The following is a 25003-nucleotide window of genomic DNA, read 5'->3' as shown; positions in this document are numbered from 1 at the left end:
AAAAAATGCGGATTGGACACACAAAACCGAAAAATAACAAATCATTCAAGCCGATCCAGTGTAGTATCTCATCTTGTTAAGGCAGGAATTCAAGAACAGGAGGCAATAAAAATAACTGGACATGCCACAGCTTCTTCGTTAAAACCTTATTTACAAGTTAATGAAGAACATCATAAAAAAATTATTAATACAACTGAGTGCATTGCCAGTACATCAACTGCGACTGTAATTAATGATACTGAAAGTGACGACAGATTAGATGTTATGAACGACATTGGAAAATCTCATATTAGTTATAAAAATTGTGTTTTTAATAATTGTTCATTTTCGATTTAAACAGTTTTTTATGTATTAACAATATAATAAATAAATTGGTTCATTTTTAAATCATAAAATAATTTATCTATAACCTACTTAAGGCATTGATCCTAGTTGTCTTAAAAATATTTCACAGATGCCCGTATTTACTAATAATACATATTGGTTCACAAAATAATCTTTTCAAATACCACTCGTCCTCTAAATTTTGCTTGATAAATTTTTTCGTTTTCATACTTAAACTTCTTTATTTAGGGTAAAATCACTCAAACAAACCGAAATGGATAAAATCACTCGTCCTTCGGACTCGTGATTTTATCATTCGGTTTGTTTTCGTAATTTTACCAAATAAAGAAGTTTTCGTGAAAACAAAAAAATTTATCGATAAAATTTAGAGGACTCGTGGTATTATTACCTTTGATAAAACCTTCTTTAAAAATGAGTCATTTATTGGTATTAACCATAATTCTCGGCACCTAAAAAGTCCTCTTTGTACCTATTTGACTTCAGTCATACTGGACACCAAAAGTTTTAGCCCTTTCCTACCAGGAAAAGATTAACATATGTGGGGTTTACCAACAGTGAATTTTAGAAACTGTGAAATACCCGGCATTTCATGTTATTAGGTAATACGTAACAATTAAATATTTTTTTCTTTCATAAAAACATTCTTAAAAGTTTATACAAAAAATTTACTTGAAATTTATATTCTTACAGGTATTCACCTGATGCCAAAGCTGAAGCTCCTAGATGGGTTTGTGCCTTGTGTGCTCTAGGATTATTTATTTATCAGAGTTTAGATGCCATAGACGGAAAACAAGCCAGAAGAACAAACTCTTCAAATCCACTTGGCGAACTTTTTGACCATGGGTGTGACTCAATTTCTACAGTATTTGTTGCTCTTTCTGCATGCACAGCGGTTCAGTTAGGATATTATCCGGGATGGATGTTCTTTCAGGTAAGACTTTTTTAATGTTTTCGTGTATTTATTATAGGTAACATTTTAATTTACATACTTTAATTTCATTAATAAGTTTCTATAAACATGTTGATTGATGTTTATTGTTTACCAAAATAAGCCTCATTTCTTTAAGATGTAACTTTTTGAAGTTATTCTTCTTTTGGCGCGATTGAGAGTAAAATTTCATAAATATGCGCGCATGCGCACACAGACAGTATGGCGTTTAGTTGCTAATCTTTCAAGATAGGTATGTATGTATATTATGTATCAGCGCAAATAAGTCATTAAAAGAATATATTAGTGTTTTTAGTAAATGTATTATTTATTATAATTTTTGGATTTGTCTTTCTCTGTAGTAAGATTATAAAATATTATGTAGGTACAACATTTTTATATGTCTATTTGTCACCGTGTTTTTAATTATATCCGAAACTTACGTGTCACTTAAAAGAAGCTCCGTGGTGTAGTTGGTAGAGCGGTGGGTCAGAGAACGGAAGGTCGCGGGTTCCAATCCTGGACGATTCATTTTTTTTTAATTTTTGGTTGTTTTATTAAAAATTTTTTGAAAGTGGTAGATAAGAAAGTTAATTTAATATTTAAATGAAATACAAATAACCTGTTAAGTATATTTACTTCGTTGAAATTATATAATAGAAGAATAACTTCTTACGTGCGTACAAAGTACACACACATTCTTTTTTTTATATCTGGCCTTTGTGTGGAACCTTTAACCACGTTCGTCTCTGCGCGATGAGCCTATCTCTGCACAGATGTTGTGTTGGACCAGGTTCTTAGGTTCTTCAACCAGGATGTTCTTCTTTCTGGACCGCACTTTCCAAATATCTTTCCTTGAAGGATGGCTTGTAGGAGGGCATATCTGGATTCATTTCGCATAATGTGTCCAAAGTATTCTAACTTTCGAGATTTGATGGTGGTCAGTACCGCTCGGTTCTTCTTTATTCTTCTGAGGGTCTCCTCATTTGTGACCGGGTTAGTCCACGGGTTTTTAAGAATACTCCGATATAGCCACATCTCAAATGCTTCCAATTTTCGGCACATATGTGTGCCGAGTGACGAGTTTTCAGAACATGAAATCAAATTTCGTGGTTATATAGTGGAACCCCGATAAGTCGGCCCCCGATAACCCGGAAGTCTGGCTAACCCGGACAGATTTTCATCAGACAAACATTTCAACAATAAAAATGTATGTAATATAATATTTGAGAAATAATGGGTATTTGCGTAATTTGAACTATACGATAGTAAAAGTGACTCATGGCACACGGCGTTCATTGTTTCGGATTATCGGAAACAACAGGCACCTGATATTCCTTTATTTATTTCAAACTGTCTTAGCATTGTTTAAAAAAGACTAAAAGACTATTTAAAAAATTATTTTTTAAACAATGGTATTAGTCTCCACTGTTCTTAAATAACATAACATCGTTCCTATTGTGACCGTATTGTGTGTACCTAGTACAGCCGTATTTCAATTATAACTGAGTTTATCTGTAAGTATACCGTATTTTATTAATTTTTACCATATTCTCCGACTAACCCGGATTTTCGATAACCCGGATCGGCCGTGGTCCCGATTAGTCCGAGTTATCTTGGTTCCACTGTAATATGTATCGTTGTGACAGGAGCATGGCAACAAGTTCTAAAAAGCGGGATGGAGGAGTAATTATTGCAATAGCTGATAGATTTAGGTCAAAACTCATTCCCTCTCCTAATAATATCATTGAACAATTAGGAGTATATATGTGGAGTTTAGTTATCAACATTACATTATTGGTGCAGGACCTCGATTTTTGACCCTTCGCTTCGTTATCGATAATTCGCTATCTGTACACTAAACAGATACGAAACGAATACCTTCGATAACGAAGCGAAGGGTCAAAAATCGAGGCCCTGTCTATTGCACCGGTGCACCGTGTGGAATATTCTAGTATTTATAAAATACTGAAATTAAAACCCAACATATAATATAGCCTCAGGTTTTCTTAACATTCTGTTTTTTGATTCATTCGTTTATGTTGGACAATAAAAAAGTTAGGTACTTTAACAACTATTCATGTTCTTCACCGCGGTGATGCGAACTTCGAGAAAAAAACACAGTGTGATTGGTACACCCGGTATAAAATTATAATTTACCTGTTTAGCAACAATATTATTACAGTAGTATTATTAAAGAATTAGACTATAACGTGTTCAAAAAATCACTTAAATCGGCCAACAGGTTTAGGAAATATGAGACATTAAAAATGACCAAATTTTTAAGTGGGCCGATTTCTCTGCACGTAAGTTTACTTGTCGATATCATACTCACTTATAATACAGTTTACTGTTTTGGAATAATAATATAATTATAATTGTTTATTATAAAATCATTATTTTGGAAAGCAGATTCATGTATAAATAATAGATACTTTAAAAAATCAAGATCTTCAACGTTATCTAATCCATAAATCCATTAACGTTTGTTATAATCCTGTTCTATCAAATGCTGTTCTAGTTCAGGTGCAGTAAGATACTGGTGATTATTTCATTCATAGCGATTCTGACCAATAGAAAGCTACAGAAAAGCGATCATTTTTTCGATTATTTCATTCATAGGAGATTCTGACCAATAGAAAGCTACAGAAATCTAAATTAAATTGATAATTTTTGATAATTGCCCGTCGTCAAATATATTACGTCAGATGCCCTTCGTTGCTACGAAAAAATACATTCAGTGACATTAATGACAATTAATGTTTTAAAAATTATAAAAGTGATGACTTTTAACCGTAAAATGTTTATAACAACTGTGTGTTTAGTTGTACTAATTTGTACTTACATAAATAAATTACAATAAAATTTTGGTTTTGAACAGTTTTATTCATGAAATAATCGCAACAAATTGCACTCGATCTCTAAAATTAATATAGAATTTTAGAGCTCTTGTGCAATTACTACTGATAATTTCCCATCGTCAAGTATTACATTAGATACCCCTCGTTGCTACGCAAAAATACATTTAGTGACATTATTGACAATTAATATTTTACAACACTTGTCACAGAGAACACCAAGAAACAGGTTTAACAAATATTCAGGTGAAGATATCAATAAAATATTAGTTAAAATGATTTAAAAAGACAGTTTTATTCATGAAATAATCTCGAGCTCTTAAAAATGCCGAATAGCCGAATTACTCTCGAGCTCTTAAGAATTATCGATTTGTTTTGCCCCGTGACTGTGTGACATAATTTCATTCCCCTTCGGGTCGTGAAATTAAAACTGTCAAAGTGTCACTCGGGATACAAATCGATAATTTTAGAGCTATTGTGTAATTACTACTGATAATGTTTTTTCTTAAATATTCTATAATATACGATATACATTAATTTTGACAGATTCATCAATCATTTGAATCTACTGAGAAGTTTGTGAAAAAATTCCTTTTTTGATTGTTCTGTAACAGGGAACCTAGTAGAATGTAGAAGAACGGGGAACACTACTTGAAGACAGTGTTTTAGAAGACAAGTTGAGAAACAATGTTTTAAATCCAACAGAAACTGAAAAAAGGTAGCAAACATAAAATAAAATCATTGAGTAGAAGAGACAAAATAATCTCATCATATAGAAATACGCAAACAACTAGAAGAGCATGCCGAGCATCAAGAATCTAGAAAACTGTTTGCCAAAGTAAAATACAAAAGATTTCAATTCACAAACGCAAGTCATTAAAGGTCTTCTGCTTCGGCTCTTCTGAGCACTTATCACAGTATCGTAGATATCATTGAATAATTTTTCTAGTATATTAGTGTGGTTCTGTGTTAGTAGTCTTAAGATTTCTGTAGGTATTTCATCCAGACCCATGGCTTTATAATTTTTTATATGTTGTAGTGCTATTTCAATTACCACTTTGGTAGTTGCAAGCCATTTGTGGCTCTTGGTTCCATTATCTCTATTTTTTGTCGTCTTCAAATAGGGGGCTTTCAAGTATTACGTAACGCGATTTTTGAAGATTTTTGACCCCCCGTCCCTCCTATGTAACGCACTTTAATGGGGCGTTCAAGTATTACGTAACGTAATTTTTTAAGATTTTTGACCCCCCCCTCCCCCCAACCTGCGTTACGTAATACTTGAACGGCCCCATAGCTATTTTTTTATATTCTTCCCATCTATTTATTTTCTCTGTACTTTCAATTATTATTTTATTGTTTTTGTCCATTATGTTTCCAATACCTTTTTTGTTGTATATTATTATACCAGCTGCTTCTTTAATTTTCCTGTATATGTAAAAAGTGTTATGTTGTTCTTCTAATCTTTCTATTTCTGCACATTTTTCTGATAGCCACAATTCCTTCGCTTCTTTGATTTGTTTTTGGATTGTTTTATTTACGTTTTTGTATTGTTGTTCGTTTTTGTTCCTGTATTTTTTTCTTTCATACATTCATTTATTTCCTGTGTTATCCATTGTTTGCATGTATCGATCTCCAGTTGATGTATATGATGTTACTCAGAATCTCCTCTAACTCTCTCCATTTTTCTGTTGCGTTATATTGTTCTTGTCCTTTTTCCTGAAGTTGATATTATTTTAATATGGGATTAAACCACAGTTGATTATAATGATTATTTTTTTCACCTGTCAAATTCTGACGTTTTTGCTTTTTCAGCCAATCACCACGCGTCGTTCTAGCCGATCATTGAGTGTAATACTGATAAAACAGCCTCTTCCTTGATAAAACAGTTTCTTCCCTGATAAAACTTAAGGTACCCTAAATTTCACATAATACGTACATACCTGTGTTTACTAACTTAATTATACTAATAAAACACTAACCACGATATACTCAGATTTTCTACAGTTTTTATTTTCAAAATAAATATTTCTAAACTTTTCATAAACGTCAAACAGAACCGATGCAAACCGTACACAGAACACAGAACTAATTCTTCTATTTTGTTGCCGATTTCAACAAACCAGTGTTATCACATAAAAGGATTCGAATATTTACAACGTAATATTTTGGAACAATAGTTACTTTTAAAATACACATTATATTAGTAGAATTAGTAAAATAGTTCTAAAATTACATTCTCCTATTTTTTTATTACAAAAACACGGGTGAATAATAATTAAATAAAATGCATTCACCTGGGGGTTAGGCAAAACCAATTACACCACTGCACTGTGGTGAACTCACCCAGCGTAGCTCGGTAAGAGCACGAAGCAAGTAGGCCGCGCAATTTTGACCGATTTAAATTTTCGCGATTTAACATTGTCATAATTTAATTTATACAAAATGGACGTTAGCGTTAGATTTGGAACAATAATCATGAACAAATTAAAGATTTGTTAAAAAATAATACGCCTCAAAATTCAATTAAGACAAAAAGGTCTGTTTTGGACACAATTTGAGCAATTTTGCACAGTAAGGAACTATCAGTTGAATGATAATACAAGTATTCAAGAAATTGCAAAAGTTCTTGAAGATTGGGGAATGAATATGAAGAAAATGAATGGTGAAGATTACAAGGAATACTCTGTTAAAACTATTTGGAATGTAACAGCCAAAATGATTCAAGAAAAATATTTTTCAGAATTTAATATAAGTTTTAACCCGTTTATCGACATTGAATTTAAGAAGGCAAGAGACGTGAGAAATGCAAAAAGGAAAGAGTTACAAAGTCGTCCCGAAAAAAGAAAACAAAGTGCTATAGCGCTGGATGAAAAAGAGTATTTGAGTATTATAGACTCGTGCGATGAAAATAATCCGCTAGGATTAGAGATGAAATTTTTTCATGTTGTCTCTTACGAGTTAGCATGGCACGGTGGTGAGGGTATTCATTGTAGAATTGATTATTTCAAATATGAAATAAATAATGCCGGCAAAGAAACAGGAAGGATTGAATATAATCCAATTTTTACCAAAACATGCCAGGGGGGTCAAAAAAAGTGTTCGGATTCAAAATGGCTGACACCAAACATTAAAGATCCAGAAATGTGCCCAATAAGACTATATAAAAAAATCATGGAGAAGCGTGGTAAAAATATTACCAGCGATAGATTTTTCCTTACCCCAAATCCATACTGGCAAACAGGTAATGGAATATGGTATAAAAATACTTCCATTGGACCAAATGAAATGGCTAAATGGTTGAAGAACTCTGCAAAAATGCGGGATTGGACACACAAAACCGAAAAATAACAAATCATTCAAGCAGATCCAGTGTAGTATCTAATCTTGTTAAGGCAGGAATTCAAGAACAGGAGGCAATAAAAATAACTGGACATGCCACAGCTTCTTCGTTAAAACCTTATTTACAAGTTAATGAAGAACATCATAAAAAAATTATTAATAAACTTAGAACAACTACTACAACTGAGTGCATTGCCAGTACATCAACTGCGACTGTAATTAATGATACTGAAAGTGACGACAGATTAGACGTTACGAACGACATTGAAAAATCTCATATTAGTTATAAAATTTGTGTTTTTAATAATTGTTCATTTTCGATTTAAACAGTTTTTTATGTATTAACAATATAATAAATAAATTGGTTCATTTTTAAATCATAAAATAATTTATCTATAACCTACTTAAGACATTGATCCTAGTTGTCTTAAAAAAGATTTCACAGATGCCCGTATTTACTAATAATACATATTGGTTCACAAAATAATCTTTTCAAATACCACTCGTCCTCTAAATTTTGCTTGATAAATTTTTTCGTTTTCATACTTAAACTTCTTTATTTAGGGTAAAATTCGGTTTGTTTTCGTAATTTTACCAAATAAAGAAGTTTTGACTCGTGGTATTACCTTTGATTATTTTTGAATGATTTAATTTCCAATCGGGTAGTAAGATTGTTCATCACGTGTTTAATTCTGTCCAATCAGATTTTTATTATACTGAGAATAATATACTAAACTGTCAAATTTAAGGAAATTAACCAAAATAAACTTTTAGTTCTGCATCTAATGTCAAATTGTCACGAGGGAAATACAAATCGGAAATTTTAAGCGCTCGAGTGTGATTTGGTAAGATTATTTCATGAATAACACTGTATTTATAAATAATTTTAACTAATATTTTATTGATATCTTCGTCTGAATATTTTCTAAACCAGCTCATGCTGTTTACTTTGACAAGTTGTAAAACATTAATAATTGTGATAAATGTCACTGAATGTTTATTTACAAAGACTTACATTTTGTATGTGAGTGTTAAAAGATAATCTTGCGAATATCACACGATAGTAAGAATAAATAAGAAAATAATGCTTCAGTTTTTTTCTCAAACTTGTTGCCATTCGGCAATAATCACTCGAGCCCTGCGGGCTCTCGTGTTTAATGTCAGGCAACAAGTTTTCGAAAAACTGTCACATTTATTGTCAATTTATTCTCACTCTCATGTGATATTAATGTTGAGAATTTCACTTTACATTTACTTTGACTGTTACATTTTTAGTGCAGAAATCGTTTAAAGAAATTAAAAAAAAAATTATTTTTATATTTTTTGAAAACGATTTCCGCATTGGAAATCGAAACATCAAATTAAATCTAAAATGTAATTTTCATTACAATCAGTTGAATAAAAATGAGAGCAAGATTTTATTTTTTATTACATTGTACTTTCTTGAAAAACCTTAAAACATAAAAATATAACAATAAGAATACAATATATTATTTTAATGGACCTGTAATTATGCGATTATGAAGAATACCTACTATTAAATTACAATCAATTTTAATAAGTTTTTAAGTAATGACCTTGAGTTGTTCCAGCACTACTAGTCTGGGCTGATTATCGGAGAATAGGCCATTTTTGGGAAAAGTTATTTACCAGCAATTTTATTGCTGGAATCGAATTATAAGATCCTATATATTAATATTATAGGTATGCAAAGTCCTCAGATAGTGTGCTACTTTTTTTATAAACAAAATGGCGCACGAAAATCGTGTTTTTTTCAATTATTGCTCTATAACTCCGAAGATTTTAACTTTACAACAAAAACACCCAAATAAAAATTCACCGTGATTAAATTCTGCATAGAGACGGGTTTTTTCCGATCTGCTTCGACGAAAATTTTCCTCGGAAAATGCGGGTTTTCCCAACAAAATCTTTAATTTTCAAATAAAGTTTTAGATAAGTAATTATCTACCAATAATTAAATAATTTGGTGACTTAAAAGCCATTTTGGTTTAGATTATAGTTCCAGAAGCTGATGAAAATTAAACGAATATTTTAGCAACAATTCAGTTGTAAATTAATAATTTACGGTCGCAATAATAACCAAAATAATTATGATACACTGATCAAGCTTTGAAATCTTATAAAGATGAGATGCCTATTTAATATTTTGTCGACAAAATATGAATTTTTTATTTTTTTGCATAATCTTTAAATGTTTAAAAAAATAGTTATAAACAAATTAACGTTTCTCAGAAAGTTTTTATTATATTATAATTTAAAAAAATAGCTAAAATGGGCATTTTAAATATTTTTAAAATGAATGCTTAAAACTTTTTTGCAACCATTTGTAAAAAAGTTATGAAACAGCAAAGTTATCATACGATTGCTACTGTGTTTATACTTTTTTTTTAATTCTTTCAAAGCGTAGAAGTGAGTCTAAAGTACAAGCTAATTATTTACAAAAAAATATCGATTATCAGTTTAATAGTTATATTTTAATTAAAGATTATAAATATATTTTTTTGTAATTTACACGCGCGAAAGTAGAGTAACACAGTACTGTAGCTAACATTTTCACTCGCAGCGACGACCGGCCGCGTGATGTACACTTTTAATAAATAATGCATGCTGCGTGTCAGTCGCTTCGAGTGAACATTTTAGCTCCAACTCTGTATCAGGCGCTACGTTTGCGCTAAAAATTACAAAAAAAAAGTGTTTTTAATCTTTGATTAAAATATAACCGTTGCAGTAATTTTTTACATTCTTTGTGAGTAATTAGGTTGTACCATAGACTCACTTTTAAGCTTTGAAACAATTAAAACTAATTGTAAACAACGGAGATTTCGTATATTTACTTTGCTGATTCATAACTTTTTTGCAAATGGTTTGAAAATTTTTTTAAAGCATTCATTTTCAAGACCTATGAAATACACATTTTAAGTATTTTTTTAAATTAGAATATAATGAACAATTTCTGAGAAATATTAATTTGTTTATAACAATTTTTTTTAAACATTTAAAGATTATGCAAAAAAATGAAAAATTTATATTTTGTCGACAAAATATTAAATAGGCATCACACCTTTATAATCTTTCTAAGTTTGATCAATGTCTCATGATTATTTTGGTTGTTATTGCGACTGTAAATTGTTAATTAACAATTGAATTGTTGCTAAAATATTCGTTTCATTTTCACCGGCTTCTGAATTTATAATATATAACAAGAAAGCTTTTATTTCACCAAGCTATATAATTATTAATAAATAATTACTGGCCCAAAAAATTTATTTGAAAATTCGAGATTTTGTTGGGAAAACCCACATTTTCCGAGGAAAATTTTCATCGGAGCAAATCGGGAAAAACATGTCTTTATGCAGAATTAAATTGGGGTGAATTTTTATTTGAGTGTTTTTGGTGTAAAGTTAAAATCTTCGGAGTTATAGAGCAATAATTGAAAAAAATAAGATTTGTCGGCGCCATTTTGTTTATAAAAAAAGTAGCACAATATATGCGGACTTTGCATACCTATATTAATAATATATAGGATCTTATAATTCGATTCCAGCAATAAAATTGCTGGTAAATAACCTTTCTTTGTACTTTACTAATTAGACCAGCGTATTATAACTATTTTTTTTTCAAAATTTAAAGATTATGCAAAAAAAAGAAAAATTTATATTTTGTCGATAAAATATTAAATAAGCATCTCATCTTTATAATTTTTATAAGTTTGATCAATGTATCATGATTATTTTGTTTATTATTGCGATCGTAATTTGTTAATTAACAATTGAATTGTTGCTAAAATATTCGTTTAATTTTCACCGGCTTCTGGAATTACAATATATACCAAGAAAGCTTTGATGTCACTAAGTTATTTAATTATTGATTAATAATTACTTACCTAAAACTTTATTTGAAAATTAGAGTTTTTGTTAGGAAAACCCGAATTTTCCGAGGAAAATTTTCGTCGGAGCAAATCGTGAAAAACATATCTCTATGTAGAATTTAATTGCGGTGAATTTTTATTAAGCTGTTTTGGTTGTAAAGTTAAAATCTTCGGAGTTATAGAGCAATAATTGAAAAAAATATGATTTGTCGGCGCCATTTTTTTTTTATAAAAAAAGTAGCACACTATCTGCGGACTTTGCATACCTATATTATTAATATATAGGATCTTATAATTCGATTCCAGCAATAAAATTGCTGGTAAATAACTTTTCCATGAATTTTGCTAATTAGCCCAGAGTATACCGATTTTATTTGAACACCGCTACAATATACACTCATCGGTACAAAATTCCGCCACCCAAAATTTTTGATTAAGTTTGACAATCTATAACTTTATTATTTATATTGCGATTTTCAAGATTCTTGCATCAGTTTGTAGGTACATGTATTAATGTCGTTTGTTATTATTCCGGTAACAAAATTTTTTTACTTAGACGGCATTATACGGGGGTGAATGGAAGCGTTGTATTTTCTCTTAAATTTAAAAAATTCTGTGGAAAAATTTGGGCTGATTTTGTTTCATACTCCTTTTGTATTATCCTAAAGGTATCACTAAGGTTTTGTTTTTTGAATTATCCGAATATCTCTTTTCTTGTAAGAGCTCTAAATAAAAACACTGCTTTGAAGGTTTATTTAATTAAAAATATCAAACGCACTAAAATTAACAAAACAAAATTAACAACAGAACAAAACAATTCAATAGCGGGTATGTCCACCTCTTGCAGCAACGATTGTTCGCAATCTGTTTGGCATCGAATAAATATGTGTTATGCTTGTCTGGGGAATAGCCCGATATTCCTCTACTAGGGCCATAACTGTACCAAATTTTCTGGAGGCCTAGGATGACGGCGAATAGCTTTTTTAATTCATCCCATAAATGCTCAATAGGATTGAGATCGGGGCTGCATGCGGGCCATTCTAATCTTATCAATCCAACCTCTATATTATGAGTCAATCAGTGTTTTTATTTACAAAAAATGGTACAGCTCTTACAAGAAATGAGATATTCGGGTAATTTAAAAAACAAAATTTTAGTGATGCCTCCGAGTTATGACAAGACTATGAAACAAAATTAGCTCTTCCATTTTTCCTTAGAATTTTTTAAAGTTAGGAGAAAATACCATTCACCATTCACCCTGTATAATGCCATGCAAGCAAAATTTTTTCTTACCGGGATAATACCAAACGATATCAATACATGTACCTACAAACTGATGCAAGAATCTTCAAAATCGGAGTACAAATAATAAAGTTATAAATTGTCAAACTTAATCAAAAATTTTGGGTGGCGGAAGTTTGTGCCGGTGAGTGTACATACAAAAAAATTCATATGCTCGTCGACCTACAGAAAGCTTGCGACAGCATTCAATTGAAGAAGCTGTGGCAATCAATGGAAAGCACAAATGTTAAAATAGAATTAATAAAAGTCAAAGTACTATACAATCAAACCCATAATAAAAATAAAACAGGGACACGAATAACGATAGGGTTTGTAACATCAAAAGGATTAAAGCAAGGATGTTGCCGGTCCTCACTTTATTTAAAATATACTTCGAAAGTGCTTTAAAAAGATGGAAACAAAAAATGTAGAACAATGGGGATACCACTCACACTCACCAACACTATGGTATATACGCTCAACGTTGCAGACGATCAAGTAATAATGGCTCAAGATTATGACGATTTAAACTATATGTAAATTATTTGAAGAGTACGATATATGGGGTCTAGAAGTGAATAAAAAGGAAACCGAATACTTGTGCATTGAAGGAGAATAAAATGATCTCATATTAGACAAAATGGCCACGATAAAGGACTGCTATGACTACAAATATCTAGGCATCAATATTTCGCTCGATGGAACATTAGACAAAGCCATAAGAGAAAGAAATACTGCAGGTAGAAAAGCCATCACAATGTTTGAAACGAATTAGGCGATGGACTATCCCAGCTAATTGAAATAATATTCGAAAATATTACCTCAATCATCCAAGATAGCCATTGCTACACCCTTAGCTTAGCTCAGTCTCTCAATAGTGCGGCCGATATGTGAAACAATTGCACATTTAATGATTCAAGCATAAAAGTTGGAACACATTTACTACACATATAGAGGTTCAAATTTAGATATGAGGCCATCTCAGATTTTGCCTTTTACAAAAATGGCGGGCGTTCAAAATGGCTGCTATACTTATGTGTTTAATAGTACCATAACTTTGACTTAGAATGTCTAGTAGTCGCACTTTTTGCCAAGTATGAAAAGGATACATCGAATAGTTTTAAAATGCTGAGCAAAAATATTTTTTAAATTTTTAGATAGAACACCCTGTAACTCAGTAAGGAACCAAATTTTATTTAGGTGTTTTAAGTTAAATATTCGTATTTTCTGCTAAGGTTTTTCCAGTTACTATATGGACAATTATTAATGAAACACCCTGTATAATTTCAACGAATTAAATATACTTAACATTTACAATATCAAAAATTAACAATAATTACCAAAAATTAACCAAAACTTAACAATACCAAAAATAAAAAAAAAAGAATGTGTGTGTAGATCCTTTGTACGCACGTAAGAAGTTATAGGTATTTACCATGGCTTTTGTGTTCAGTGGATCATTTCTAGGACATAATTACAATCTCGGTGACAGATACTTTAAATGAAAATAAACATTTTTAATAATACTTATTAGGAGGAAGACAAATCCAGAGACACAAAAATTATAATCAAGTATATTCAAATGGGAAATAAGCCACAATTTTACCTAAAAATGATTTTATTAACGTTTCGACGCCCAAGTCGGGTGTCGTTGTCAAAATACAAAATAATATTAAATAAACAAAAATGTTGTTGCTTAGTAAAACATTCTTCTAATAATTTATTTAATCTGACTCATTTATATCGGCAATTCAGACACGTATTATTCATTTTAAAGTAGACGACTTTAAAATGATATTGCCAATATTGATGAGTTGCGTTCCTGGTTTTAATTTCAGACTAAATAAATTATTAGAAGAATTTTTTACTAAGCAACAACATTTTTATTTATTTAGTATTATTTTGTATTTTGACAACGACACCCGACTTGGGCGTCGAAACGTTAATAAAATCATTTTTAGGTAAAACTGTGGCTTATTTCCCATTTGAATATACTTGATTATAAAAATGCCACAAGAAAATAGCTTCAGAACAACATTAACAAAAATTATAATAAATATATTTACTAAAAACACTAATAATAGGTAACTATATTCTTTTCACGCACACCTTATTTGCGCTACATAATTTAAAATATGTAGCGACTATTTTTTAATACCATGCTGTCCGTGGAAGTGGCTCAAGCGCTTCAAAAAATAAAGAAAGGAAAAGCGGTAGGACCAGATGATATTCCTGGGGAAGTATGGAGAGCATTGGGAGAGACAGGAACAAGGTGGCTAGCAGGTCTATTTAATAGAATTATGGAAGTTGGACAAATGCCAGACGAATGGAGAAGCAGTATACTGGTACCTGTTTACAAAAACAAGGGAGATATACAACAATGTACAAACTACAGGGCTATAAAACTGCTTAGCCACACCATGAAAATATGGGAAAGAGTAATTGATAGACGGATACGTGAAGAGACCGAAATATCCGAGAATCAATTTGGCTTTATGCAGGGTAGATCAACAACAGATGCAATTTTCACTATAAGGCAGTTGATGGAAAAATACAGGAGTAAAGAAACAAACGCTCATATGGTATTCATTGATCTTGAGAAAGCATATGATAGAGTTCCTCGAGAGATTCTGTGGTGGGCACTCAATAAGAAAGGAGTCCCTGGTGAATATGTAAAGATTGTGAGGGATATGTATGAGGGAGTAACGACTAGTGTTAGGACAGGTGTGGGAGAGACTGATAAATTTCATGTGAAAGTAGGATTGCATCAAGGTTCTGTGCTTAGTCCGTATTTATTCTCATTAGTTTTGGACCAGATAACAGCGAAAATACAGGGTAACATTCCATGGTGCTTAATGTATGCTGATGATGTCGTGTTAGTAGGAAATAGTGAAAGAGACTTAGAACAAAAACTGGAACAGTGGAGACAAGCTCTGGAGGAAAAAGGTTTAAAACTTAGTAGGACAAAAACAGAGTATTTGGAATTGTGAAATGATTGTAAAAAGCAATAGTTTTAAGTACCTGGGATCGGTATTACAGAGTAATGGAGAAATAGATGGAGATGCATGCAGTAGAATTAGGGCTGGATGGATGAAGTGGAAAGAAGCGAGTGGTGTGTTGTGTGACAGAAAAATTCCAATGAAGCTGAAGGGAAAATTCTATAAAACAGCCATAAGACCAGCTATGATGTACGGAACTGAATGTTGGGCAGTGAAAAAGAAAGAGGAACAGCGAATGCATGTGGCGGAAATGAGAATGCTTAGATGGATGAGTGGAGTGACAAAGAAGGATAAAATTAGAAATGAGTATATTAGGGGAAGTCTAGGTGTGGCACCAATTGATGCCAAAATGAGAGAGCATAGGTTAAGATGGTTTGGTCATGTTCAACGTCGAGACGTTAACCACCCAATACGAAGAATAGCTGAAGTGCAGATTCCTGGAAGGAGTAGGAGAGGAAGACCAAAGAAGACCTGGGGGGAGACGATAAGGCAGGACATGTTGGTAAAGGGGATTAACATTGATATGGCCCAAGATAGAATTGTGTGGAGAAATGCAATTAGGGAAGCCGACCCCGCATAGGGATAAGGCAAAGAGAATGATGATGATGCTGTCCGTGTGCGCATGCGCCGAAGAATGTAAAAATTCACCCTCGTGCCTAAAGAAGCATAAAGCGTCGTTTAAACACAACGATAAGTCACAGCAACTAGTTGTGATGACAAGTTGAAACGCTGTTTAGACGCTGCGATTCAATGCGATACCACCTTCAACCCAACTCCAACTTTGATAAGTTGTGCGATGCACCGTTTACACACAATGATAAGTTGCAACAACTCGATTGACCTTGATAAGTTGTTTGATTTATCGCTGTGTTTAAACGACCCTTAACTTCAAAAAAAATGAATATGAATCGTCCGGGATTTGAACCCGCGATCTCTCGATCTCTGGTCCAATGCTATACCAACCGAGCTATCAAGCCCCGTGTCATTAACGTGTCGGATATAATTACACATCACGGTGACAAATAGGTGAAAGTGAAGTATAAAAATAGATATTTTTTTATCTTACGCCCGAGGAAGACAAATCCAAAGACACAAAATTATAATAAATAATAGATACATTTACTAAGAACACTAATATATTCTTTTAATGACTTATTTGCGCTGATACATACATAATTTGAAAGATTAGCAACGAACTACATACTATCTGTCTGCGCATGCGCCAGGGAATTATAAAATTTCACCCTCGATCGTAAATAAGTATAACTTCAATAATTAATTGCTTAATAATTATTATATTTCCTAAAATTTAATACTTCGCAGCTAATAGTGATCTGTAGTTTCTCAAAATATAACAATACACTTTGGTGACTACACAAGTTTATATTTTTATTTATTTTTTAATATCTTTGTAATGATATTTGCTATTCTTTAAAAATCAATTTTAATAACATTTCAAGTAATTGACCTTGATAAGTAGTAGTACCGTTTAGTAATCGGTTCAGATTAAATGTTTTATACATACTTCTATCCGCAATGTGGCCTGATCTTCTTTTTATCAGTCAGACGGTGTTCTATATTTAAACTTATGAATAATTGCTAAATAACATTACCATTGTTATTGTTTTAATATTGATTAGCAAAAAATTCAGGAAAAAGATAAAATTTTATTCTTTAGTGTTGCTGTCATTAACCCATTAACCGCCAAGCAAAAAAATACTGCAATAATATGTAAAATATTTGATTAACTAGAGTAAAATAAACTTAAACATTCGTAAAAAAATTGTTTTACACTTTGATAATGGCAGGTGTCTCAACAAAAAAATGGTTCGTTTTCGAACCTTTGGCGGGACTGAGATATAAAAATTGAAATACACAATTTTATTTTTTTGTGAGTGTCAAGTCTCAAAACATTTAGAGTGTAAATGGACCTGGCATTTTTGATAAACAAAAATAGTATGGTTAGAACATTGCCTACACCTTCAGCTCTTTGTCAAAAACGAAGTCGAGCGGCCCTCTATTTTTTTTAGAAATAATTTTAAATGTTTCCAGTTTACACTTTTCAATCTTGTTTCTCACACTGTGCCAGTTGCATAAATTCGACAAATCGACATATTGTCTACACACTACGCAACCTCCCTTATGTACACAACTCCCCATCCCTAGATTATAACAAAACTGAATATAGTCTGTTCGCTAAACTCAGACACAACTGGCTAATGATTTTAGTAGGTAATTTTTTTGTTTTTTGCCAATTTTGCCAAAATTGGCAAAATTACTAACTATTTAGTAATTATTTTTTTGCCAATTTTACAAAATTAGCAAAATTACTTGCTAAAATCACTAGCCAGTTGTGTCTGAGTTTAGCGAACCGACTATACCAGAATACCCGTCTTTCTAAACTTACGTACCCACTATGTTGGCAATATTGGACCACCGAGGCGGAGCGCGCACTGTTGCACGGTCCGGGAGCGCCAACCATCCACTATGTTTACGAACCTTTTGCGCTCCGCGTTCCCTGCAACTGCTCCCATCGATACGGCATGCGCACCTCTACATATAAACCGCAACCTATTGGACCGCCGAGGCGGAGTGCGCACTGTTGCACGGTCCGAGAGCGTCAACCATCCACTATGTTCACGAACCTCTTGCGCTCCCTGCAACTGCTCCAATCGATACGGTATGCGCTCCTTTACATATAAACCGCCACAGATTGGAGCGCCGAGGCAGAGTGCGCACAATTGCACAGTCCGGAAGCGCCAAACGTATTCACTATGTGGAGCAGTTGCAAGAGCTCGGAGCGCAAGCATAGTGCATACATGCTTTTACACAAAATAAAGAAATATCCCAACAAATTAATGCCTGTGCGTCACATTGAGATCCCTGATCAGACAGAATTATAAGTCGACTTCCGCCAATGCAATGGTTCGTTATCGAACCATTATTTTCAAACACAAGATTTGATGACTCAGAAATTTTTTTTCGTATTTTTATAACAATTGATGTACAAATAGATTAAAAAAAATAATGTTTTAATTCATTTGACCATAAAAGTGTTATGCCAATAAAATTACAACACTAAAAATAAAGTTGTGTCGAAGGATTGAAAATGTCGGACATTTAGAATAGTTATTTATGAAACAGTTCGTGAAGTATGCTTTTTGCGAACGCACGCGATGTTTAGAGCACGAGCGATAGCGGAGCGAGTGCTATACATCGCGTAAGTTCGCAAAAAGTACTTCACGCACAGTTTCATACAATATTTTATCTACTCTATCATAAACAAATAAAAAAACTGTAACTCTTCGTAACTGGAATTGATTTCTATTCTACAATTTTTAGAACTTTGACATTTAAAAATTCTAACTTCTTTCAAACCACAAAGCTCTCAAAACTTTTGTCGTAATTTATTGCTCATTATGTCATCACCATGACAACGCGAAAGTTAAGGATGTTTGGTTATATGAAAGTGTGTGAAAAACAGTGCGAAAAAGTAAGTCCCATTTAAAATACATTGTTACTTCACGCACACTTTAAACACTTCACGCACTGCTATTTATAATGACAGTTTTCTTAAACTAAAAACTTATACATAATATGACATATAGAGTAGATAAAATATGTTTGTGATGAAAACATGAGTTTGGAAATTAAACAAAATTAAATTTAGTTACACTTATATCTTCTGGTTAATTAAATAATGCAAAGATTTAAAAAAAAATTAACGAATTGTCAATAAAAAAAATCTAAAAAAATTGGTGCGTTTTGGCACCATTGGCGCTAAATGGGTTAATTGGGATGAATCAATACAAATAAGCTACGAAAAACTATTAATAGAAACAGCAATGAAGACAATAGGTACATTCTTTTACTTAAACAAACGAAAAAAAAACACGAAAAAGTTGGTAGAAGTGGACTAAATGAATAAATGGATGGCGATTGTAGATAACATTAAGGGGGGCAGGGGTATTGTTTGAAATTAACATTCATGTACATTTTTGTGAATTTTTTTGAAACTATTGTAGAATTATTTTGTTTTTAAATTCAGTAACTATATTCAGTACAATTCAAAGAAGATTAAAAAAAAATTTATGTCAAAATATTGAAAAACAAGCCAACGGTGGCAAATTTTTACAGACACCTCAAAAAAAAACTGATTTGCGGTGGACATCAGAACTCCTCATTAGATCACGTGAAACAAGAAATTCAAAAAAATTTTACTAGCCTATGTGTTTCACGACGGAGCGCTGTCGAGTTTTTTTTTAGTTGCTGTATTTTTACTCCGATCAATTTGAAATTTTCGGAGAGTATCCTTGAAGTTATGTACTTTCATTTAAAGTAATAAAAAATTGAAAATTTCAAAATTTTCAAACCATATCCTCTTCTTAAAGAAATGAAAAATACGCGTTAAGATGTTTTATTTTTTTTGCATAAAAACGGCGCTTCATATGAAAAAAACAAAGAAAAGCTTTTTGTCACAAATAAAACGAAGAATTCAAAAATGATTTTTAATTTGAAAGTAACTGAGTAACTCAAAAATAATTAATTTCTGGCAATAAGAAGTTTTCTGCAAAGTTCAACCAATTTAACTGAAACTACTTTTACGTAAGAAAAGTGCGGGCGTCCTTTCTAAAAAAACAGTGTGCGTACTTTGTACGCACGTAAGAAGTTACACTTTTATTTTGATGAGTTCAACAAAACAAATATATTTTAAACATTTTAATTGTATTGTTATTTAAATATTAAACTAATTTTAATATACTTAAAATAATTCCAAAAATTAAAAATAACGTTAATACGTCATTTTTTATGAACTGGAGCGTCCCCAAAATTGCTTTTCTCGTGAGGAGTCGTATAAACTCTAAGAAACGTCGTTTTTCGACAAAAAAATTATATGTAGATAAGGACACACCATTAAACTTGATAAAAATAATAAACTTAAAGATAAAACCCATAACTAAATTAAAATTCATGGTGACGTTTCAATTATTACTTTAATCATCGTCAGAATAATAAGTTTCTTGAGCGGATGCTTTAAAATAATTTTAAAGGAACAAACAATAATTAATGAAAACGTAAAAATGACATTGACAATCATTGGGTTAAGTCAATAATTTCAAACACGCCATGTCTTGTTGCGTGTTTAAGGGTGGCTTCAAAAGAAATATGGATTATGCCTCCTTGATGCTGAGTTCCGTTGGAGAACTTGCATGACCAATGATTGAGAAGTCCTTACGACTAATAGGGTGGTCAGAATCAGTCATATGTTGGAATACCGCTGAATTTGGAATTGTTCTTGATCGTCTTCCTAAGTGAGGAGTGACACCTAAGTGTTCGCAACATCTGACATTAAAGTGACGTCGAGTCTTCCCGACGTACGTAGTTGCACAGCTACTACATTTGAATTGGTATATAATGTTAGATGCGAGATCATTAGGAATCATGTCTTTCACATGGAAACGAAATCCTATTCTTTCCAAAAATCGTGAAAGCAAATCTTAATTCTATAGAGGGAAATGCTTTTTTAATTGTTCTACGGATGTTGCGTCGGATTTGTAAGCTGTGGTAACCAGTATATGGAAGTTTGATATAGATCTTTTTTTTTATTTCTTCTACTTTGCTGTTTGGTTGGAATTTGTTATTGAAAAAACGTCTGATGTATTTTTCTAAGAAGTTCAACGAAAAACCATTTTTACTTAAGATCACCTTTATGTTTTCTAACTCTTCATGTAGGAATTGCCAGGTTGAACAGATAGTGAAAGCGCGGTGAACAAGTATATTGATTAAACTTGTTTTGTATTTGTTGGGAATGAAGCTAACTGCGTTTATATACAGGCGTTGAAGGTTGGTTTTCTATATATTGAAGTGGAAAAACCTGAAGGTGATCTGAAGATGTTAATTCCTAAGAAGGGCAGATTTCCATTGACTTCCATTGAAACTAATGTTTCAATGCAATTTATTTTAAATTCTTCAGTTTCCTTTCTACAAAATTGAAGATGTCTAAAAACTGCATTAGCATTCAAAATATAAATTCCTAATTTTTAAAATATTCTCAGTAACAATTTACAATACACAATTAATTTATATTTTATTTATTGTACCAGGAAAACTTACAGAAAAGTATACAGTAACCAAAAAACAATCAGATATTATTAGTTTTCCTTTTCATATTAGTCCATGTGTGAGGACACTTTCGTATGAAAAATGTTTCTGGCTCGATTTCTTTGCGGATTCCTGTTTAAAAATGTCCCTTTTAAAAAAATCAGAAGGGTGCCGGGTGAAACAATTTTTTAAGCAAATTCAAAATTACTTTTTTGCCTCGAAAAATGGATTTTTAGGTTTCTTTCTATAAACAATAAAGGTCTCTTGTCATATTTCTGAAAAGTTGATAGTTTTCGAGTTATAAGCGATTTAAAATCTGAAAAATGCGAAAATATACATTTGCGATGCTTGAAAACTCGTAAGTTTTAATAAAATAACAGATCTTTTTTATTTAAGAAGACCCAAAAAACTGCTAAAAACATATCGCTGTCAAAAAAAATATTAAACAATTTCTGCCCAAAAATTTCGCCCGGCATCCTTCTGATTTGTTTATAGGGGATATTTTTTAACAAGAATCCATAAAGAAACCGTATCAGAACAGTCAGACACAGGCAGCATAAATCCGGACCGCGGAAGTGTCATAGGTTTTCGAAACGGACCCTCAGGGAAACTAATTGGTGACCCTTGGAATAGGGTATATAAATAATAAGTTAAGTTCTGCTGTCTTAAGATTTTTAAATATATATAACTATTTTTTTATTTAGTTTGTAAATAGTTCAGGGTGGTTCGGGTACATACATTAGTCCCAAAATCTTTAAAGTTGTCATCATAAAATTATCTGCTGAACATCTGTGGCAAGGGTGGCATCTTTAATCTGTGCCCTCTGCATACCGATACAACACTCGTCGCCACTCGTGGAATACCGGTCCCGCCCGATATCAATCGGTTGTAGATACAATACTGTGTTGGTACGATTGGTACGAATACGAAGTAGGAAGTAATCAAAGTAACGATTTGCCTCTCTGCATAGTAATCGTTACTTTCGGTATTCGTAAGTAACGAGTACTTTGTAACGAATAGTTACTTTTTCAACATCAGTATTTTGAGGTCCTGGTGTATTTTCGTCAAATTTTAAAATCATTAAGGTAAATTCTCAAAAATAATGTTAATCCGTCATTTTTGACGAACTGGGGCGTCCCACCAATTGCTTTTCCCTTGAGGAATCGTAGAAAATCTAAAAAACGTCAGATTATTTACACAATTTTAATAGAAGTATAACTTCTAACGTGCGTACAAAGCACACACACATTCTTTTTTTCTATATTACATAATAAGTCCAAAAATACATATGTATAAAAACTATTTAAAAAGTCAGTACAACGATAAACTCTCTTTTGTCTCTGTTCTCACAACTTTTAAAACACAACTTAACAACCATAACCATAATAATAAAAATGACAACACCACATTCTTTAACCACAGCCGCCATATTGGATAATTTTTGACATGTTATTGGAATACCCAATCAGAGCAAACGTATAACGTATCTGCGCATAGCACCAACAATTTTTGATGAATTCGCGCACATCGCGCCTAAAGTATTATAACTTCAAAAACAGTAAAGAATTGTGGCTTGTCCCCTATAAATTAAATTAAATTTTCACAAATCAAGTTGATTTAAACTCTTGTTTTAACATCGTTGTTGTTTTTTTCGTAAACAACAAACTGCAAAAGATTAACAATATTTGCGCATTATTTAATTTCTTTATTTTTATTTCAGTGCTTTTGCGCTATAACACTCTTTTATTGTGCCCATTGTAAACTACAAACTGCAAAAGATTAACAATATTTGCGCATTATTTAAGTTATTTATTTTTGTTTCAGTGCTTTTGCGCCATGACACTCTTTTATTGTGCCCATTGGCAGACGTACGTCTCTGGAACGTTACGGTTTGGAAAAGTGGATGTTACTGAAGCACAATTCACCATTATAGGTATCCTCTTAATATCCTCGATATTCGGCCCCACCGTGTGGTCCACAAAGGTATGTGATTTTTTTATTTTTTTTAATACAAGTATACACATTTTTGTTTTAGCTATTCTTACAGGTTGGCGCGGTTTAGGAGCATTGCGCGAATTTGACAAAATGTATTATTTTTGGAAATAAAAGCTCTACGGTTTTTAGTCACACTTTATCAATATGTACTGCTACACGGTTCCCGGGAAGGGGGGTTATCGTGGAAAGTCTTCTCACTGGGAATTTTTCGGCGTCTACTTATTTCTTAATGATTCTTTAGTCAAAATTCACTGAAAGCGAAATCGCAGCACGTTCTTTTTTTTAACTAAGCGCGAAATGCATTTTTTCTGCACAAAGCTCTACTATTCCGGAAGTATTTTACATCGTTTGAAATTCACAGTGTATTACCATATTACCAATATTTTTTTTCTTTCAAAAACTATCAGAAATAGTTTTGGGGACATTAATACATTAGCCTGAATTTTTTCAGATTTTTCTGACTACTCTAAGACCAGTTTTTGAGGCTTTGAAAATAATTTTTTCACTTTTTTGACCCTTTTAAACACTTTTGAGATAGTGTTCTTTTTCCGGGTGTGAGTATATAAATATACTTTATTCAATTTAATGATACTATTAGTATATATAAACACAAAATACAAGCTTAAATTAGGCGCCAATTTGAAAAATAAACTAATATACACTCAGGGACAAAAATATTCCATACATATTTTGAAATTAGCGTGTGAAATAAAAAAATTTTGTGCTGTCCCCATTGTCATAGAAATAGGATTTCTTTTCAGAATCCGATGTTTTAATGTTTCATATAAATGGTATAATCGGATTTAAATTTAATGTGGGCTATATGGTGGCCAATATAATTTTTAAATTCAATCTCATCACGGTAAGTATTCACTATTCTACCGACATTAAGACCTGCGTCATGGTACTCGAATTTGTTATAAAATATGGCTGGTAAATGGCAAAACATGATCTTCTAAAATGTTTTTAATGTACATATCAGCTGTCATTCACCCAATCACCTCCAAAAGTTCAGTATCTACTTACCAAGAAATACCACTCCATAGCACTATACTGCCACCACTAAAATTAACCCTCTGTATGAGGTTACAGCTGGCATACCGTTCACCCTATGGAAGCAATATTTACAAGACTTCGTCTACAGAAGAGTTGGCGAACAGTATGTCAGTTGTAACCTCATACAGAGCGTTAGTTTTGGTGGTGGCGACATAGTGCTATGGAGCGGTACTGCTTTGAAAGGGCATACCGAACACGTGAAGGTGATTAG

The 25003-nt window shown here is 32.1% G+C and overlaps 1 protein-coding gene across 5 annotated transcripts in view; it reads left to right on the top strand.

The window, feature by feature from the left end:
• The window catches only part of LOC114329940 (choline/ethanolaminephosphotransferase 1), a 150834-nt gene that overhangs the window by 6228 nt on the left and 119603 nt on the right, over positions 1–25003 (top strand). For all 5 annotated transcript variants that reach the window (XM_050648157.1, XM_050648155.1, XM_050648156.1 and 2 more), the window contains exons 2-3: positions 1036–1276; positions 23566–23724. In XM_050648157.1, the coding sequence (XP_050504114.1) occupies positions 1036–1276; positions 23566–23724 (400 nt within the window). The remainder of the gene's footprint in view (positions 1–1035; positions 1277–23565; positions 23725–25003) is intronic.

This window comes from Diabrotica virgifera, chromosome 4, assembly GCF_917563875.1.
Source record: "Diabrotica virgifera virgifera chromosome 4, PGI_DIABVI_V3a".
In the NCBI taxonomy this organism is placed as follows: domain Eukaryota; kingdom Metazoa; phylum Arthropoda; class Insecta; order Coleoptera; family Chrysomelidae; genus Diabrotica; species Diabrotica virgifera.
This window is presented reverse-complemented; position numbering and strand designations above follow the sequence as displayed.